The sequence below is a fragment of the Pecten maximus genome, chromosome 12, assembly GCF_902652985.1.
Source record: "Pecten maximus chromosome 12, xPecMax1.1, whole genome shotgun sequence".
Classification (NCBI taxonomy): Eukaryota; Metazoa; Mollusca; class Bivalvia; order Pectinida; family Pectinidae; genus Pecten; species Pecten maximus.
Window position 1 is genome coordinate 18,367,279 of NC_047026.1, and position 21,330 is coordinate 18,388,608.

General features: G+C 35.9%; 2 protein-coding genes across 2 annotated transcripts; one reads left to right on the forward strand and one right to left on the reverse strand.

Annotated features, from left to right (window-relative positions):
* Positions 1-1,764: 1,764 nt before the first annotated feature.
* On the reverse strand, positions 1,765-3,640 carry LOC117339873. Its single transcript, XM_033901585.1, has one exon. It carries the CDS (start codon positions 3,535-3,537, stop codon positions 2,839-2,841), a length of 699 nt encoding a protein of 232 aa, XP_033757476.1. The 5' UTR covers positions 3,538-3,640; the 3' UTR covers positions 1,765-2,838.
* Positions 3,641-10,209: 6,569 nt separating this feature from the next.
* LOC117339989 lies at positions 10,210-19,005 on the forward strand. The gene is made up of 5 exons (XM_033901717.1): positions 10,210-10,478; positions 13,606-13,800; positions 14,932-15,002; positions 17,075-17,226; positions 17,420-19,005. Exons 1-5 carry the CDS (start codon positions 10,213-10,215, stop codon positions 18,380-18,382), a joined length of 1,647 nt encoding a protein of 548 aa, XP_033757608.1. The 5' UTR covers positions 10,210-10,212; the 3' UTR covers positions 18,383-19,005.
* The last annotated feature ends 2,325 nt before the right edge of the window (positions 19,006-21,330 follow it).

Sequence of the window (21,330 nt, forward strand, 5' to 3'; positions counted from 1 at the left end):
TACGGTAATTCAGAAACAATGGTCAAAATCAATAGACTAGCGCACAGAAAAAACTAACACTGCACAGGGACATGCGATTTTGTTTTCCCAAAGTGTATTTGGGCCTCTCCTCATATGTATCACACTTGGCAGGGACCTGAAGTTGTTAGTCCATGGTGTATTTGGGCCACTACAAATGTGTATCACGGGAACCCTGAGAATTTGTTAGTCCCAAAGAGTATTTGGGCCTCTCATTGTGTTTATCACAGGGACCTGAGAATTTGTTTAGTCCCAAAGAGTATTTGGGCATCTCTTAGTGTTTATCACAGGGACCCAAGAATTTGTTAGTCCATACTGTATTTGGGCCGCTTATATTGTGTATCACAGGGACTTCAGAATTTGTTAGTCCCAAAGGGTATTTTGGCTTATCCTTTTGTTTAACACAGGGACCTGATAATTTGTTAGTCCCAATGTGTATTTGGGTCTCGTCAAGTGTGTATCACGGGAACCTGAGAATTATTAGTCCCAAAGTGTATTTTGGCCTCTCCTAGAGAGCATCACAAGGACCCAAGAATGATACTCCCAATGTGTATTTGGGCCTCTCCTATTGTGTACCGGGACCTGATGATTTGTTACAGTGCAAGTATAGTTTAATTTTCGGGTCAATGTGCCACACCACTAGAGCATTTCCATGAGATTAGTTGTAACGGGCAAATATTTTCAATTTCCTAAAATGGCCAGTTTAATAGATTTTTTAAAACTAGATTCACTTTTTTTTTATATATATATCGATTGGCAAGTGGAATGTACGAACTTTATAGCTTAAATCAAACTGAATACCAATTATTACACTGTGAAAACGGAAAAGAGAGGAAAAACACAAAATTCTTAATTCAATGCTGATGACGCTGTTGAAACCCCTAGAGAATGATTGACGGGCTGAATATCTTTCTTGAGATCATATTGTTTCAAAGTAAAACTGCTTTGAAAAGAAAAATATATTGCTTCTTTACCCATTAGAATTACAAAATGGCCGAGAAACCGCCATTTTAGATTTTGATAATAGGCCAGGGATTGCGCAATTCTAAACTTGACTACAGACTAATCGGTAAAATGGTCATTTTGTAATTTCAGACTTTGTTTTTGTTAAAAATTGTTGATTGATGCATTTTTTATAGTTGAAATTTATGCAAATTCAAGTTCAGTTAAACATTCAAATGTCGGGACATTTTCCGCGAGACCGATACCCCGCTTCATCAACGTTACGTAACGAAAAATTCCCCATTGCATGGGAACTTTCCATGCAAATTTCAATTATCAATGAAGCCGCTTTAGGATTTGTTTTATACCGTGGTAATAAATTTAGGCCCGTTTCGCAACTATTTCATTTATAAAAAGTTGCTATATTTCATAATTTTCACAACTTTCAAACTTGTAAAAGTATTAATAATAAATTGTGAAAATTATTATTCGAAATATCCATATCGGGGGTTACGAAAGACCTGGGCCATAGCCAGGAAAAATATCTCTCATTACTCATTTTTAATTAATGTCCGCTACAATTAAAACAATGAAAAAAAATTCGAGACAACAGCGAATGGCCATTCCGAAACCCTGCTATGTTGACCCCACTTCCCTAAAGCTTTATGAACGAGAAAATACGGAACAAGAGATTGTTTTGCAGGTGGGGGATTCGGTTTTTTGGGGTTTTTTTCCCCTGAGCCAACGTGCGATACGAATCCCGTGTTCCGTAGTAAACTGAATCAAACAACGACAAACTCGGAATTGAAAATGTCTAAATGGTTTTTATTTCGTGAACCGATTCCAATATAATGTATTCAGCACTAGATCGAATGTTTGTATTAATACAAATTTTCTAAACTAAGATAAAACACACTATGTGCAAAAACAACTGTGTATATACAAAACTACCGACTTTTTTACTGTCAAAACTGAATTAATTTCAAAGCAGAGATTACAAATACATTCCGATGTCTATTTCACTTATCGTGTCAATGTTCACAAAAATAAAACATCTCCGGTTTCTCTTACAAAAATAGGTTTCACTCGACAAAAACATTTCATTTTGGACAGATGCTTGATGTAATTACAAAACAATCGTGGAAAATGACTAGATGATCTTCCATTCATTTCCAAACGTATTTTTTCAATAATTCTTAAAATTTATCGTTTTTCTCTAAATATTTCAGGAATGTGAATAAGTTAGTAATCAAACAATTTAAACCATTAGTTTACAAAGTAGATCTATATACATTAAATTCGGTTAATATTTATAGCACATAAAATTTCATATTTCTTAAAATATAAGGTTATAAATAGTTTTTCTAAGATAAGTTACAAAATCTACACAAATGAAAATCAAATTGTTGTAAAAATCAACATTTTTTTAAAACAAAAATATTATAATACAAAAATTGTTATACATACAGGCGACAGGGACATTTGTGTAAAATATACGAGTCTTTTTTTTTTTAAACATTTGTCGCACATCGTTGACGTTTCCTTAAAAGTTCTGGAATTGCACAAGAGTTCGATATCTTTAATTCCGGTTCACACATTTTAAATCGGACAGGAAAAGTCTGATTTTAGTTCGTATTTCTTCTCAGTCGTCCCTTGAAAAATTTCTTGGACAACCTTTGATGGAATGTAAAGAATGTTGGATAATGTATCACACTTTCGTCACTGTTTACATTTTCGATCGCACGTGCTTAACTAGTCACACTTTCAGCATTGTTTACATTTTCGATCGCATGTGCCAAACAAATCACACTGTCAGCATTGTTTACATTTTCGATCGCACGTGCTACACTAATCACACTTTCAGCATTGTTTACATTATTAAGAGCTCATTCCAGACTGCATTCGACGACGCTTGCACGTGCTGCTTCTGACAGTGCTCAACAACGATGACAGACATGGTGTTGGACTTTCAGTCTCCTCGTTCTTGGGACAGTATTTGATGGTATGTGCTCCGTCGCCGTTCACTCCACATAAGGGACAGGTGTACTTCCGTAAGATGGGGCAGCTGACTTTACCCTCGTTATCCTTCAAAACATGGCTGGTATACACTGAAGAAGTTTCCCCATTGTTCTTGCAGAAAACACACACTTTCTTTGCTTTGGCCCGACGAGCTGCTTTCTTTTTTTCTTTAAATGCCAGGACTTGTAGTACGATAGGGTTGCTTTCTCTTTGGATCGCCATCTTTTCTTTGGCGGACTGGTGACGTAATTGTACCTGGTAACTATCCAAATCGTCCAAATCCAATTCTCGACCATTGTGACGAAACTCGTCCATGGAATCAATTCGAATATTGTCCAGATGTTCCATAGAATTAGAAGCAACATCTCTGTCCAAAAATGTCAAACCAAAACTCCAGCAGTTGTAGTTGCTACTGCTACTATCACAGTCGCTACTATCATCCTGGCAAGTGATCGGTGTCATCAAATTGTTCAGATTTGTTAACAAATCTTTGTTCCAAGTTATATCACTAAGGCCCAAATAATCCTGGAATGGCGCATACTGGTTAGTGTTCTCCATGTTTTGAAGATAAGTTGTTGTCAAACGAGAGAATCGGTGTTGTCTTGTTCAGTGAGAGAAAATGAACGTGCTTATCGTGACAAAAAAGTTCCAATTTATCTACAAGTGGGCGGAGTTACGGAGCATTAATGTTCGAGACCTTCTGCCAATCGGCGCGTGGCTGAGGTGCTAATTGGTACTGATTGATCGTACTCGGCCTCTGATTGGCTTAAACTGACCAGTGAATAAACGCCCCCAAGCCACAGGGGCACGTGGGTCAGCAAAAGAAGGTACCGTTGTACCGAAAATAATATCAGACAGGTTTGTTTGAGAATAATATATGAAACTTTTCGAATAGCCTTTAAAAAGGTTTAATTTTTTGGAGATTCTGCATTTTTAACTTTGAATCAAGATCTTATAATTCATTAAGCAATTACTTTGAACAATTTCAGCCTTCGTGTTTTTTGTTTTTATCTTTTTTTTTTGTTACAAGCACATGAACATCCATAAAAGAATTGACCATATTCGTATGCTCAAAATAACGCACTTTTTAAGTCCGTGTAAAATACGGTACGACATAATTCGAATGAAATCATTTTTTATTAGTTTAAACTTAATCGCGATAGATTTACGAACAAGTACAGAGTACTTATGTAAATCAGTTTTTATTGTCTGAATTCGTTAATTGTATCACTTATGGCGTGTAACATGTGACCTTTTGATGTGGTCAGCATGACGTAGTTAAAATCTGACTGACACCTTTGAGTATGCTTGTGATGATCAGAGAGAAAATTAACACAGCGCGTCATTCATCAAAAACACGGACCGTCCTCTCTGGGCTGTTACAGTGCGGCCAGACAACAGGTTAAACGCTCTTTGACTTGACTTGGTTGTTGACTGCCCGCTGAGAGATTGCACCGTAAATCACAGCCCAGTATCTCTTTATCCAACTCCTCCCCTCTCCCATCCCTCCCCCCCCCCCCCCCCCTCACTCCGGCTCCTAGTACGGCAGCTTGAGAGTGACTAGCAGTGTATTAGTCTCTTGTTTAAGAATCGATACTGTTGCGTCCGGAATTTTTTTTCAAATGTTTAAATGTAATTTGAAGACAACGTAACATACATACACTGTCCTAGAATTTCACAGTACATGTATTACGATACTGACGACTCTGTTGACAAACTTAATTAAAGCGACTATTATGTTAATACAAATCACTAGCAGAAAAAACGGGATATTTTCCAAGAAAATATATACAAAAACAGCAGAGTTGATGGTATAAGCTTGTGTATCGCTTTACATGTATTATGGGCGTATTTATAGGGCGAACTCTCCGTTCCTTGTGGGCTAAATCTTAGGCAATAGTCGCTAAAAATACAACGACTTACTCATTCGAAGAGTATAATAAAATAATAATTTCAAAATTTAGGAACAAGTGATGGGCTCACACAGATCAGATTTCTACAATAATTATTTCGGCAATGTCTGCTTTAAACAGTTCCTCAACTTCGTATGTTCCAAAGCCATAGGTAGAAGGTAGGTTTTGTCAAAGATTCACATGCGTCTCTACTGAATCAGATAATCAGAGGTCTATTGTGGACCAAAAGAAGAAATCGATAGCGGAAATCTTGCGTTAGTCGAACCTTTCTCCATAAAGTTGATTGAAAAAAAGAGGGACGCTCAGATAAAGATTTCCCATATTATACGTTCAATGAATTAAAACCTGCTGACACAGGAACTTGACACGAATTCCAATCCTACGGTCCTTATATTCATGTATCCATAGACTTTAATAATAATACTTGGACCGTGGGTTGGGAATTTTGTGTCAAGTCGCTGCTGATGGTAGCTGTGAGTTTCCGTAGAAATGGTTTACTTTGCAGGTGGTTTTTCACAACAATTACCAAGTATCTCGTACTCCGCGAGGTTACCAGGACCGACAGGTCACGATAAAAACTGCGTTTAATTGGCGACATGACAGAATTGATTGTTTAAACAATATTCAAGTGTTAAATGTTGTTTATTTGTAAAAGATTCCGACGAATAAGTCGAAACCCATGGTATATCGACCATATGATCGAGGTGAAGATTGAGTGTAAGGGGAGGGGGATGCGGCTCCAGTTTCAATTTTTATTTTATTCCGTATGTATCAGCACAAGCCTAAGTAACAGAACTGGTCGATTACCTCTCTAACTTTTCCATCATATTTCCACAGTTCGTTTGGTAACTCGCTTATGTTTTTCTAAAAAAAAACACTATTTTCGTTTTATTTACATATAAAAGTCAAATTCCAACGCTCCGTATACCTCTTTAAAAGTCAAGCATATTTTGGAGGTCAACAATATCTTCAGAAAATAACACTTTATTATCTGCCTATATAATTAAGAACAGATTAAGTAGTTGAAATACGATAACTTTGGCAATCAGATTAAATTAATTCTAATTCTATGTCACTGACAAATAATGAGAACAAAATCAACCGACCTGTAAGTCGAACATTTAAGACAATTTACCATGCAGCCTTACACAAGACCTAACATCAACAAACGTCTCCTTACACCTGATTTCCATTTATATCGATGGGAATTTGTACTCAAATACAATTTGTATTCTTTGATAACATGGCCTACATACTAAACATTATTAAATGCTTTAAATGATAAATGCTTGATTGGTTTGCTACAAAATACTCGCAACTCGCATTTTGCAACTCGCAACTCGCAATTATCTATAATGTATTTTCCTTATCTATAAACTCTCTTAAATTATTTGTATTCAGTTAATCTTAAACTTTTGTAGACGAATGTCTTTTTTTTTAATTTGGAGTATCTATAGGACATGTAAATATAAGATGAAATTCATCTCTAATTTCATTTTGATTACATTTATATTTTGGACTATATTTTTTTCTGTCGGTTTCCAAAGAAACATTCAAGTACATATCAATAATTTAATTATAATTCTATGTTTTAGTATCTACCAATCAAAGATAGAAGTCTCTGATTTAAACTTAAACTCTACAATGTATAAACATTTGCACTTTGACAAATCTATAAGATTCAGTTTCCAGATTATGATCAGTTCATGCATTAATTTCTAAACAAATATTACATAACGATGTTCAGTTTAAATCAATCATGGTTAATGGGGACCATCAACTTAAAATATCCACGTGCAGTTAAATTCCCCGTGGATTTAAAATACAGAATTAGATAATGCATGACAAATTCTGATGTTATATCTATGATTGAAAAAAATGATAAAAACTTTTCTGTAAATTTAATTAATATATATTATTTTCTTTAACCATGAACCATTTGAAATAAATTTGTTGACTATAATCTTTTCCCCTTTATCTTTCGTAATTTTTAATTTAAATCTATTCCTTATTCGGAACTTCAGATGGAATTTTTCATTCAGCCCTGAAACAATACAAAACAACAGCAGCTGATGTATTATTTTATATATATAGTCTATATATAAATAAACTTCAAATAAAACACCAAAATACTAAAGACTATCAAGCGATCAGTAGCGTGGGTATAGTTTTGAGAAGTCAGAAGGAAACCCTTCGTCTGTGTTATGAGAACATTTACTCAAATATTCGTCTATGTTTAAATTAGCGGATGTAAACTCATAATCTTTTTATACGCCTATGTAAACATCCTTTAATTACTTCACCCGTCGCGTGAGCACGCGAGACAAGTTCATTGTTTATATGATAGGAAAAGTACTTTTTGTTTATAGTTACGTATACATACTCACCAAATTCCTTGGCTAAAACAACACGGAGAATAGGTTCCCCGCCGGCCCGTCTGCTCAATTTACTGATGACTAATTGCGTTAATTATGTAATAAATGAAAATAAAAATGTGTGATTTCATTGCTCTTCCGAAAACTGTTTAAAACATTTTATTTCAAATACTACAGGTAGATAAAAAATATCTATGCTCTTCTGTAACCCTTCCAGCTAGGAAACGTTTTGCAAAATCTGAAGATGAAGATATTTTTTAAAACCAAAATTCAGCAAATTTCAACGAAGCAGTTACATTACAAATCAAAGACCTATATAATATATATAATAATGTACAGCTATTTAGATCAAAATATCTATATATAGCCAGTCTATCTTTGGGAGGATAAGATAGAATTATCGGCTGTTTGGGTGAAGTCAAACGAGGGTTTCTTTTCTTCGAGTTGCGAGTTTGAAAATGCGAGTTGCGTGTTGCACGAGCCCTGCACACAAATGAAACGTTTGAATTGAATATGAAACTTGTGACATGCTATGCCAAAGACATAAGATTCAAGTTCGAATTCTTTATTATGAGAATGTAGTACAATACAGCGAGAGAGACAAATTTCCCTCGTACGTTTTCGTACATTACACATTAATCCATAACCAAATACACAATATCTTTTTTGATATTTTGATATTTATGATAACTTGCCAGGAACGTTTGCTGATTTAAAGGGCCAAAAGGAATGCTTGTGTGTTAGGGCTCTAACTTATATTTAACATTTTTGATAAATAAAAAAAAAAAAAAACATGTATACTCATCCTTTTTTCTTTATGTTGGAAACTGTTTCAATGGATATTCAATTCTCATTACATCAAGATGTCAAATTGATGTTGTTTCCTTTTTAGCAGAGTTTGGTAACAACGTAAATAATTTACTCATTGATTTTTTCATATAAATATTTTCTTTATTAGTTTCATAGGGGTATGAAAAAACCTGTTTGCAATCTGTTTGAATCCGCAAAGTCAATGCTTATAATTGTATTATGGAACTGTTTTATGTACAATTTTACTTATTTGACAAGAGGATATTTACATTTTTTTTGCAATTTACTTTTCTTTTCCATAGATGTATGGGAAAACAAGTCAGAAAAAAGCTGCATACAAACAATGGAAAATTAATTATATTTAATTAAAAGAAAAAAATACTGAAATAAAAAAAAAATCCAACATTATTTATTTGTTAGATATAATTATATTTGTAAGAAATGCTCTCTCTGTTGTACAAGATCAGTACTTGGATAAACATCCCGGTCTTTTTCTCACGATTTTGATTATACATCCTTAATTGAGTATTTAGTAATTAAGACCCCCCTTTCCTCTTTAATGTTTTATTGCGGTAAGTACCTGTAGGTATATAGGTGTAATTATCACAGGTGCGGAAGGTTCATCACTGAAGATTTATAACAGGTGTACACACTATCGGCTAGACTCTATGGCTCAAATTCTATAAATATCATCAAGTCTTGTTGATTTAGTGATTTATATCCCGAACAGCCCGTGGGAGGGGATATAAATGTATGGGACGGGGAAGGGGGTAAATAGTTTTGTTTATGACTGTACATTATGTAAAAATCCCTAAATGAGAAAAAAGTAAATATTTACTGGAATAAGGTGTTACCTGATATCAAGCTTAACAAATTAAAGGGTTTAAACCGGATATTGTAGAGCATTTTTTCCATATATCGTTATACAATATAGAAATACCTTATACTTTAGTAAGATCAATAGAGGTAGACCGATTAGGTTTTGATTATGGGAAACGAAAAGTCCGTGTTGTTGTTAATACGAAAATTCCTGTGTACAGAGACTTAAGTAAATAATTCATTTTTTTATTGACGAATTTTCATGCATTTTGGCAAATTTTTAATGAGTTTTTAAATTGTAAGTGATTTTCTTGAAATTTCATAAAAATTATTCCATTGAAAATTAATAATTATTATCACTTTCACCCGGTTGTTTTTACACTTTACTTAATAGATTAGCACCGTAACAAAAGTGCAAAAGTGTGACGTTGTTTTGTTCTTTTGTTAGTTCTATTTTTACTTTGTACTGCCATTGCTAAAATAAATTAACAAAAAAATAATGAAATTAGATTAATTCATATTATCATGTACGGAGCAAATGATTCTCTGCAAGTTTGTGAAATTAAAAAAAAAAAAGTTAAATTGAATTGAAAATTCGTCAAAATCCATCAGAAATCACTCATGACCGCTGTGCATTTAATTATGTACAGAACACCTGTTAGTCGACAACACGCGAGCCATTTTTAGATGATATTGTCCTTGATAGCTGATGGTTCGTGTTATACGTGATGTAACCTTTGTGAGAATTGAAGTTCTGACAAAAACGCAGGGACTTATATTTCATATTTGTGCAGTATAATTCACAGCCGCCATTTGCATTTCAAGGTCAAAAGAAAAAAATCGACGTTTATGCTTTTATAAAGTAAAATCTGACTAAACAAGCGCTCGCGCTACCTGCTATAGACACTTGTGGCCATAACGACATGGTTATTTTGTGCAATCTGTCTGATCTCATGAGCTTTATTTGTTATCCTGAAACTTGCATTTTACGCTTGTTTTGGCAAAATTAACAGGTAGCTTAATTAACAAATTAAATGTCAAAATCAAGACCCATGACACATATCTAAAACAATTGGTCAAGTTACTTCTGTTTAATTGCAACAGAATAGTGATTTTAAATCTGGATAAAATATCACTTGATTTACTGATTATTGATGACGTCTCCTACACTGTCCTTGGTCGGCCTGTACGAGACTGATGTGCTATATCTAATCACATGTACCCGGGTACATACTAATACTTACATATATAGATATGACTTATCTTATACATAATAACACCTAGATGTAGGCTCTATTTAGTGACCCTAAACCAAGATGGCAGACTTTACACATTATATATTCGTGGTATTGCTTTTTTGCACTGTTTTCCGCACGTGTAATGCGCAGGCAGTGAATGCGTGTCCGAGTTACGCGTGTAACCCACGCGGATCATTTTCTTACTCTCTAAAGTATCCAAACTCGTCACAGAATGCTTATATCGCCTGGAAGAGCAACTTTCCCATTGGTCCTCTGCCGAACACTCTGGGCTGTGTAGGTAATCCAAACAACATCGTCTGTCAGTCCAATGGAGTCAAGGATGTGTACGTATACATAATTCAATGAATTTTGAGTTATTTAATTAATTTTATTATTCGATTTTCATTTGTTCACAGAAACATTTTCTTCGCGTCTGCATCAACTTATACCTCTGTACAGAAAACAATTTCGTATCAGGGAGTTAGAATAATTCCACGTTCCTGTTCGTATTAATAATTTAACTTTGTAAAGAAGACGGGAAGATGCATTGGTTTAAAATTTTATAAATAGTCACCATGTTACGGAAACCGACTAGGACCAATGAAAAAAAAAAAAACTTATTTGGTGTCATTAAAAAATAAATAAAAAACTCTCGTTTATACGATTTTCTTTCTCGTATATACGAGATTATTCCTCGTACAATGTATATACGAGATTATTCCTCGTATATACGAGAAAGAAACTCGTATATTACCGAGAAAAAATCTACGAGATTTTTTATTTTATTTTTTAATGATACCAACTACATGTAAGTTTTTTTTCATTGGTCCTATTCGGCTTCCGTACAATGCATTACTATAGACAAGATTTCAAGATTTTTATTGATACACTCAGACAAACAAAAGAAATAGACAAAAGTACACACATTTACACAATAGATTGAAAATAGCATAATATTTTTTATGCGTAGGCTATATGAAAAAGAAATGATAGACATTCTCTCAAGAATATGGTGGCTGGGTTTAGGTCACTCATTTTGTTTTACCTAAGTCGAGCACTCGACTTATTATCTCAAATCTCGACTTACTATCTCGAGAGCGCGACTGGATTTCTACAACTACATTCAGAATTCCAACAAAAGGACTACATTTTGCAGTGAGTAGTATATGTGTCTCTTTAAACAGATACATATACTACTGCAGTGTATTTCCTTTCTCCTATTTTGTTGTATGGTGATTTTATTGTTGATTCATTAACTAATGTTTACCATTGTATGGCACTGCCACTATATAACCCTACCAATTCAGTTGCGAGTTCATCAGCTTATGAACTGCCAACTGAAATTTGAATTTGAAAATTTCAAAAAAAAAAATCACACGACAAATAAAAAATCGCAGATGGTAAATATAAGCATTGAACGGCTTTCAGTTGGCATTCATAGTCAATATGAATTCCAACTGGACAGAGGCAAATTCAACATGAAGCGCTAGCACATTTACACTGCAGCCCCACTATATAACTTTACCAAGCTCACTTGGAAGTTATGAGTCCATAACTTCCAAATCTTTATTATGACGTCATTAATATAGTGACCTCATAATTGTCACGTCGGCGATAACGAAAGATGGCTGTTGAATAATTTGTTCATTCATCGTCGGAACAAAATTCCTGGATATAGTCTTTAAAAATCGTTGTAAAATGTAAATATAAGCATTGAACTGCTTTCAGTTGGAATTTATGGGTTGATGAATGCCAACTGGACAAAGGCAAATTCAACATGAAGCGCTGGCTTCCGAGACAGGCGATATCATCATATCAAACACCTTATCATTGTTAAAACACAGGGACAAGAAACTTGACACTGTGTATATTTATAGACCAAGTTGATACAGTGTTAATCATGTAATGTTCCGTACTACACAAGTTTTCGGACATGGATTCTATAAATGCTATTGCATAAAAATCCAATTCGCAGTTTTGTAGAGAAAAATGCATATTTCTTACATACATGGTTTAGATTCAATTACTTCAGGGGAAACCACATGAGCTAGGCACGGAACCCCGACCCATGGTCGAAATATATCATTATGATAGATCATGGGTTGGAAATTCGCGCCAATATCCCTGTGGAGAAAGAAAACATCTACATCTGTTTTCACACCGCTTTTCAAATCTCTGCTCCGTATGAATGTAATGACCACTTTACTAGAGTGTATACCCGTACATAGAAAGATACCCGTCATTCCAGTCAAGAAAGCATGTTTTTTTTTAGATAATCTTAAAGTGATTTTGTAATTATTTCGCCCATTGATTGATGTCGAAATTTACGGCAAATGGCGCCGAGTCTCCCAAGCCTAACCAGACCACAGGGATCTGATCATTTTCTTACAACTTATATGCATTGGTGTTACTGAATGTGAACCAGAACAGATCGGTGACAAGTGATAAAGACAATGCAATTCTTATTTGAGAAAATCCTGATCCCAGGTACCTATGATACGGATGTGGAATGAAGGCCGTGTAGCACAGTGACTTCACAGGGACTTGAGCATTTGTTACAGTCTACATGTATTTGGACCTTCCCTAGTGTGTATAGATAGCACATTTTGGGGGGCTAAATTAAAATTCGGTAAAAATGACACCTACGCACTACAGAAGGCCCCAATACACGAAAACTGTAACAAATTCTCATGTCCCTGTGAGTGATTGGCATACGTTCACAAATCAAGGTCCATACATTATTTTAAAAATTGCACCAAGTCCCTGTGATACGTTATGTACGATATGATTATCAGCCTTTTGTTATCATACAGCGGTCCAAACTAGGTCAAATTGTCGTGAAGGACTAACTAAAGATAGCATCTATACTTGTTCTATCTAACTACTGATCATGGACACTTAACCTAATGCAAATATTTGTCTTATATCCATGAAAAAAAAATACAAATAAATCTTCCAAATATTGATAGCTACAAAAGTGTTGGTAATTCAAATCATCCGGTTATATATTAACTTGCATCAATAATGTTTCCGCTCAGCATTATTATCAATAACTCGTCGGCTGCTACTTTTATTCTCTCAGGTTTATAAAACCGTCTATCGACCTCAATAGACTGTGATTGTATAATATCAATAAACAGCCCACAGGGACCAAAGAAGTCTATGAATATCCTAGCTTGTATGGCACATTTCAAGATGTTTGTTTTGTTTGTGTGTGTGGTGGGGGTTTGTGTGTGTTTGTGTGTGGGGACGGGGGGGGGACGGGGGGGGGGGGGGGGGGGGGGGGGGGGGGGGGGATTTTGAACAAAAGACACTTCCTTAAGTTAGGTCCTGTGATATCGCCTTCCGTATAACTAAAACCACAACTCCCTGAACCTCAAAGATAGAATTCAAGCTACTGAATCCTGATTCAGACAAACCAAATACATCACCTCTTTTCCTCAATTTCAATATCATTTTCTGGTATTCCAGGGGTTACATCAGTCTGGACGTGGGGACAGGGTCCCTGGCCTGGGCCAGTAGTCTACTCCGATTCCCTGTCCTTCCCATCATGGACATCTTCGGTGACGTCATAGGTACTGACGGCCATTATCTCGTCATGATCGACGACAGCGGTAAAATGCTGTCACCAATTAAAATAGCGGACGTCCTCTTTCCCATGTACAGGTAATAATCAGGACCAGCAATTCACGGGCAGATGGAACTAATATTGTATTTTACTTAATATTAAACGCCAACATTATATAAGTCATATATAAGTAATAATTATAAGTAATTAATACTTATTGCTATATTCTAATACTTTTTTTTTGGGGGGGGGGGGGGGGGGGTCTGTTTGGAGGTGGTGTGGAGGAAATCGATTGACTGGAATTGATCAAATTCTAATTCTCCATCCGTCGCTACACAGACACTATTTACTAAGTTGTGATAACTTGAGCCTAATCCAACTGCAACATTTACGATAATAAAATATTTTTGGGTCGAAAAATACACAGATGTCTTCATTATAGTGATTCAAAATTTAAAAAATACAACTGTATGTGGTTACTATGGCAAGTTACATATCTAAGTAGTTTTCTCTTGGTGTAGATTATGATTATGAATAAGCACCGGAAACAGATTTTGCCAAAGTCAGTAAAATAAAAAAGACGATTTAAAAAACAAAATTGATATTCAACTGTACATGGATCATTTAACAATTTTTGAAATTGTATACAGATTTGGTTGGACATAATAAAATTTAGATTTAAGAAAATCATCCCGGAAAGGATCATATTGGAAATGGAATTTATCTCAATTCAACACATATTAATGAAGTCTGCAATTTTTATTTTATGCATTTTCTTTTTTATTAATTCACACATACTTGAGAACAAGGTGACGAAAAATATATTTTTTTATGAAAATTCAGAACTTTTTTCACATCATTTCTAAGCTGAGATATCGCAGCTCGAACACGGATAACATTTACTAGACTGGAATGGGCACAAACTGTATAAAAATCACAAACAATGGAGAATGTTTGATTTTCATTAGTAAATAAGGAGTTTTTCCAGCCAACAAGTACACACATGGAGTTCTAGTAAATATTTTAACCATTTATTCACAGCTTATAGCTTGTGCCCAATCATTTGCTATGAGCTGGCAATAAATTTGTTCAAATCAAAATTTAATCAACACTTTATATACAACATTTTCTGTATCGTGTTGTATTATGTGCAAGAACTCTTGTAACACAGATACACGTGTTACTAGAGTGATTGAATCAATATTAAAATCTTTGATTTATTTTGCCAGTCTTCTGATATCTGCCAATAGCTTGATCCTACTGGTTTCCAGGAGCGGAGCTGTCATCGTGTACGAAACAGGTGTGTGATCAAAGCGAATTACTTTGAGATTGAAGTAAGAATTAAAATGACTAATTACGTACCTTTTTGATTTGGGGATAATGAAGTTTAAAAAGGTGGAAAAAATATTTAGTTTCTTCAAAAAAAATCCAGTGATTTTTTAACATCTAATGATGGTTACATAATTATATGTCGTCAGCGTTTTATTGGCCAATTCAGTTTGGAAAGTGTTTGTTGTAATAAATACCTTTATTTCCTTCCCGCGGATAAAGGAGTGTTACTTTGTTGACGCTGATGATAGGATACCCCCTCCCCAGACCAGACCCCCCTCCCCAGCCCAGACCCCCCCTTCCCTCCCCACCGCGACCCCACAAATAAATAATACCCCTCTTTTAGTGCTACGTGTACTATAAACATTCCGACACTGACCTGTATTTTACGGGGAAACCCAGCACAAGGCTTGCACATGGAAAATGTGGCCAAATATATTAAAGCGGCTAATGCCAAAAGAATTTCATTAACTTTGTTATGCTCTCCGAGTATATTGTCTCTTGTACGTATTTATTAGTCTTTCATGTTGGCAATGTTATGTAAATGTGTATAATATTATAATGCACTAGATGAGGACAATTTTTTTATAGCCTTAAAAAACGGCTATGCCAAACCCTCGAAAATCTTATCCCCGAAAGATTGCAAAATTTGCTATAACCATTTCATTTTCCGAAATTTTGGCCCCCCAGACCCCTCGCCAAAAGAAAAATTCGGCTCGCGCCTACGGCGCTCCCATTACCACTGAATTACTGGACCCCCCTTTTCAAATTCCTGGATCCGCGCCTGAATTGTATGATTGTGTGATATTGATGAGTCAGGAGACTCAAAGTTATATATATGTGTTATATATGTATATATGTTTCTGATATTTTAGTACAATATGTATACTTGACTAGCAAAAGACAAAATTGATTAGTGTAGATAATTATATATCGAACAATTTTCATGTGCATGTATGTCACACTCGCCTGGATACATCTGTATTGCATATTATGTTTAATGGTATATATCTTGTATACCTATAGGCCTTAGAGCTTTTGGTAAATAAAGAACTTGAACTTGTATATCTATTCAAAATAAATAGATAATTAAATAAATTGGCAAAAATCCCCAAAGTTCTGTGAATCACGGTACCTTCAGCGTTTCTTTGACCGGAAGTGGAATTTGTCGGCGGTACTATGTCGCAGCGGACCGTTATTATAATGGGCGAGGGAGGGGATAACAGGCGAGGGAGGGGGTTGAGGAGGGAGAAAGACTTCCGTATGATATAGGATATCAAATTCCCTACTCTGGACATCGACAGTCTAGCGGCTGCCCCCGGGCTCTAACGATCTAAAGAATTGCATCGTGAATAAATACAGCCCATAATTACTATCAATAATCTGTTTGTTTCATCTATCATCCCATCAAGAAACTCGATACATTACTAAGTTACGTGGGAAATGCCTGAATAATAAACTTCGGAGGGCTTCAAGCTATTTTATAAACAAATCGCCATTGTAAGAAAAAACCAAAGCGAACTATCAGAAACCAACATCAGTCTCTGAAACTATCGATCAGGGCTTTGTTAGTGGTTTAAATGTATGATTTGTTTAAAATGATTTTTAACATCTGCGCTGTTAAGGTATCTGTTGTAAAATATTAAGGTGTGAAATGACAAAGTAATGATGTTTATGGTATGATTCAATTCAAATGTTTATATATATATATTCTTAAACGGAATTTCAAAGTCAATATTGCAATGCTGTAACAGTATGTTAAAATTTTGACAAACCATTTCTTGTATGATAGGTTATAATGAGAGACATTGTACGAGGGCAATGGTTGCTTATTGTTATATCTTTGGGATCCGACGCAACGGTTTCCAACAAGAGTAATACCAAATGACTTTTCAGACAGTCGGGAACACTCGGTACTTTTCGTTAAGAAGTTCGGAAAGTGTCGAATGTTCGCAAATACATTTAAGAGTTGGGGTGAAAATTATATTCTAGTTATATTTTGTATTATGAAGAAGTAAGTCTGCATTGGCTGTTTGTTTGTAGAGGGTATACCCGAAGCCTCGATCTGGTTGACTGGGACAGTGCAGCAAACAAATGGAACTTTCCTCCCAGTTGCGCCGCCGATTTTGCACGAAAATAGATGTTACGTACTCACGGAATTTAAACCGGACGAGGGAAGCCCTGGCGCTAATGACGTAAGTGGAAATCACTGAGTAAAGGTCAAAACGTCCTAGCAACAGCTGAATTCCATTGGTTGTAGTTATAAGCTATGCCGTTGATTTTATGTTTTATCAGTTTTAATAAGAAAACGTTGTCATATACATGTACAGCCATTGCCAAAACAGAATCAGTAAGCATGTAAATGAATGAAATGTTTTTTTCCCACAGCCATCAATCCTAGGTTTACAGCGACTGTATGCAATAGACATGTACCAGCGAATGGTAGACCGTTTACATATCACGTGGTACTTCAACTTTGAACGTGAAACCGGAAGTCATAAGCTGTTTCGGGAGAGAACCAGAACTAATAAATTTGTGGTAGAAATGGATATGGATAATACTTTGGATTCACCCCCGGAAGAAACGGATGAAGACTTACAACCTTCTCTGATGTTTAATGTTGAAACTAGCACTGTAATGGTGAATCTTCCTCCCCCGGAGGGTTCGAACGCGGGTCCAACACTCTGGGGACTCAAAGATGACGGTGACAGCGCGACTCAACTTTTTAGGGTCACGACTGGGTTAAAACAAATGGCCATGTTTGACACAAGTACGACTTCTGTGAATGCTCTACCGGAAATAACAAAGCATAGACCAGACGGTGTTTCGGCTGGCATGTTTGGTCCTTTCCCTCAAAGAAGTAGCACCTCAGAAGAAGACGGCACCAGCGTTTGGGCAATTTTGACGACCTTGGCAACGATTGTACAGGTATCACCCTTGACTGGCGTGATACAAAATTCAATTGAAGTGTCATCACTTCTTAAAGTCCAGAAAGCTCAAATCACGTCAAATCTCATGGTAGCGAGATCATCTGGTTCTGACAGCGATGTCTTGATATTCGGTGTTGAGGTTGCTACTCCTTCAAATACGGAAGAAGCACGCGAGTTTCTTCTGCTTTGTAAAGAGCACGGACTTCCGGTTGACCTATCCGTGTCGACCTTTGTTATGGGAGTTTCCGGTGTGAATGGTCAATTGATATGGATGGTTCCTTTGCCGGACGGCATGAGAGCCGGAGGACAGATTGCCGGTATACCATTGACTGGACCAGAAAATGATAACCCTAATGACATACTAGTCGTGTTTGCTGGGGATGACAAATCTTCAACAATTTTAGCAATTAGTAGTCATTAACAAGACAATCTGACCTTTGTGATTTCAGGAATGTGACTTAAGCGTGCTGGCATTGTAAGCATTTATAGTTATACCCTAGTTGTTTTTTTCTGAATTTAACTTTTGCTTGACTTCTTGGAATTTTTGTTTTAGCAATGTGAATAGTTTTAATCAGATTTCCATCCAAAAGTCGTGTTTTTATAGTGTAGTAATGTAATTAGCGATACCACCATACGCGATACAGCGAAGAGGAAATCGATCGGACAGTACACCGCAGATCGGAGTGGACGTGTCTGGTGGCATAGTGGATAGTGCCGGCCATCGGGGCTCCATTCCCAAGCTGGCAATTTATTTTGTTGTTGTTTGGTTACGTGCCAGACCCCAAACCTGTTGTCTTCTCTCTCGTCTCGACCCTCTGTACGCTTCCATCCGGTCCAACACCAGCTTTAAACTCTTTTAATTAATATAGCCGATGAGAGAGTGTTACAAAACCAACTACATTTATGTTGAAACACAATACTCCTCCGGAATTCTGGTTTGTCGCGTACTTAGTTTGTTTTTAAAAGCTTTTGGTTTTGTTTGTTTTTGTGAGGCGGGATTGTAGTTGTTCAATTCACATTAAAGTCATTATATATTTTTCTGCATTTTTATGTTGGTTTTCTGCTTGCATAGCATTTTAAATGTAATCTGATAGCGACTCTTGGACAGAGTTGTAACATGATGTATAATTGATCTTGTTATGAATGAAAACAAAACATTATTACAACATTAAAAAGCACATAGGCTCGCAGGGACTTGGCATGGATTCCGAACTCGTCCATAGGGTTAGGTATTCCTCTCAAGTCCCGTGTCTTGACCCAAATTTATGTTCAATACAGATATGGACCGTGACATGAGCATAGCCATGTTTATAATTTTATTTAAATATGTCGAACGCACCTCAGGCCTTCTTAACATTCTGGCTCTTTGAGGTCTATAGGGAAAAGTACCGGACCCAGGGTACAAACAAGAGGCCCATGGGCCTTAACGGTCACATGAGTTATGATATTTTTTAGCATATTTGTCCACTGGGACCTTGAATCAAGGTCAAGGTCATTCATTTGAACAATCGTTATAGCCCTTTACCCATGAATGCTAAAAACCCAATATCAGATCTCTGGGTCGCTTGGTTATAAAAAAGAAGTTTTCTTTAAAGATTTTAGCATATTTGACCCCTGGGACCTTGAATGAAGGTCAATGTCATCCATGCGAACAATCTGTATAGCCCTTTAACACAGAATGCTACAAACCAAATACCAGGTCTCTGGACCTTTTGGTTATCAAGAAGATGTTGTATCAGATTTTGGCACATTTAACCCATGTGACCTTGAATGAAGGTCAAGGTCGTCAATTTGAACAAGCTTGGTAGCCCTTCATACCAACATGCCACAGACCCAATACGAGTACCTTGGCCCTTTGGGTTATTGAGAAGAAGTCGTTTGAAGATTTTAACACTTTTAACCCCCGTGACCTTGAAAGTACTTGGTATCCCTTCATCCCAGCATACTACAGGCCCAATACCAGTACCCTTGGCGAATTGCAAATAATATATCGCTTTTTCGTGTTATTACATGCAAGTATCCGTGTTATATACAGGTATCCGTGTTATCATATACATGTATCCGTGTTATCATATACAGGTATCAGTGTTATCATATACAGGTATCCGTGTTGTCATATACAGGTATCCGTGTTGTCATATACAGGTATCCGTGTTGTCATATACAGGTATCCGTGTTATCATATACAGGTATCCGTGTTATCATATACAGGTATCCGTGTTATCATATACAGGTATCCGTGTTATCATATAATACAGGTATCCGTGTTGTCATATACAGGTATCCGTGTTGTCATATACAGGTATCCGTGTTATCATATACAAGTATCCGTGTTATCATATACAGGTATCCATGTTATTACATGCCGATATCCGTGTTATCATATACAGGTATCCGTGTTGTCATATACATGTATCCGTGTTATCATATACAGGTATCCGTGTAATCATATACAGGTATCCGTGTTATCATATGCAGGTATCCGTGTTATCATATACAGGTATCCGTGTTATCATATACAGGTATCCGTGTTATCATATACAGGTATCCGTGTTATCATATACAAGTATCCGTGTTATCATATAATACAGGTATCCGTGTTGTCATATACAGGTATCCGTGTTGTCATATACATGGTAACCGTGTTATCATATACAGGTATCCGTGTTATCATATACAGGTATCCGTGTTGTCATATACAGGTATCCGTGTTATCATATACAGGTATCCGTGTTATTATATACATATACATCTGTATTTCATGCTAGTTCTTCAAGTTCTTCGTTTATAATTTCGACTGTTGAAGATCTTATAGGAAAACAAGATTTTGACTGCTGAAGTTTGTTATTGCCGACAGGTGGCCGGTTTCACGGATCTTTCTTAGATTTCGTTATTCGGTTCCTCTTGGTCTCTAATACTAGATTTTGAGATTGATCGAAAAAAAAATGAAAAACTATATGTCAATTGAAATTTCTCGGGAAATTCTTCATAATCTTTCTCGAATTTGATTTGATTACATATTTCATTTGTAAATATACATATGGGATTAGACGCAGGTTTCAATCTTATCATCCGTCTTTTCCCGTAAAACATAGATGATGTATATGGCCGCAAACTTATAAGAAACAATGATGATGAAAAAAAATCAAAAGTAATTGTACCCGCATGTTTATATGCAATAGTGTGATATATATACATTACATTGTAAAATTGAAATGAAAATCAATTTATAACATAGGGAGTATAAGAAATGTACATTGTGAATCATAACATATTATGACAGAAATTTCCAATATATTAGTTAGCATTATAGCTACATACCGCGCGCCACACACTGAAACTCTCTACACAAGTAGCACCCCACCATAT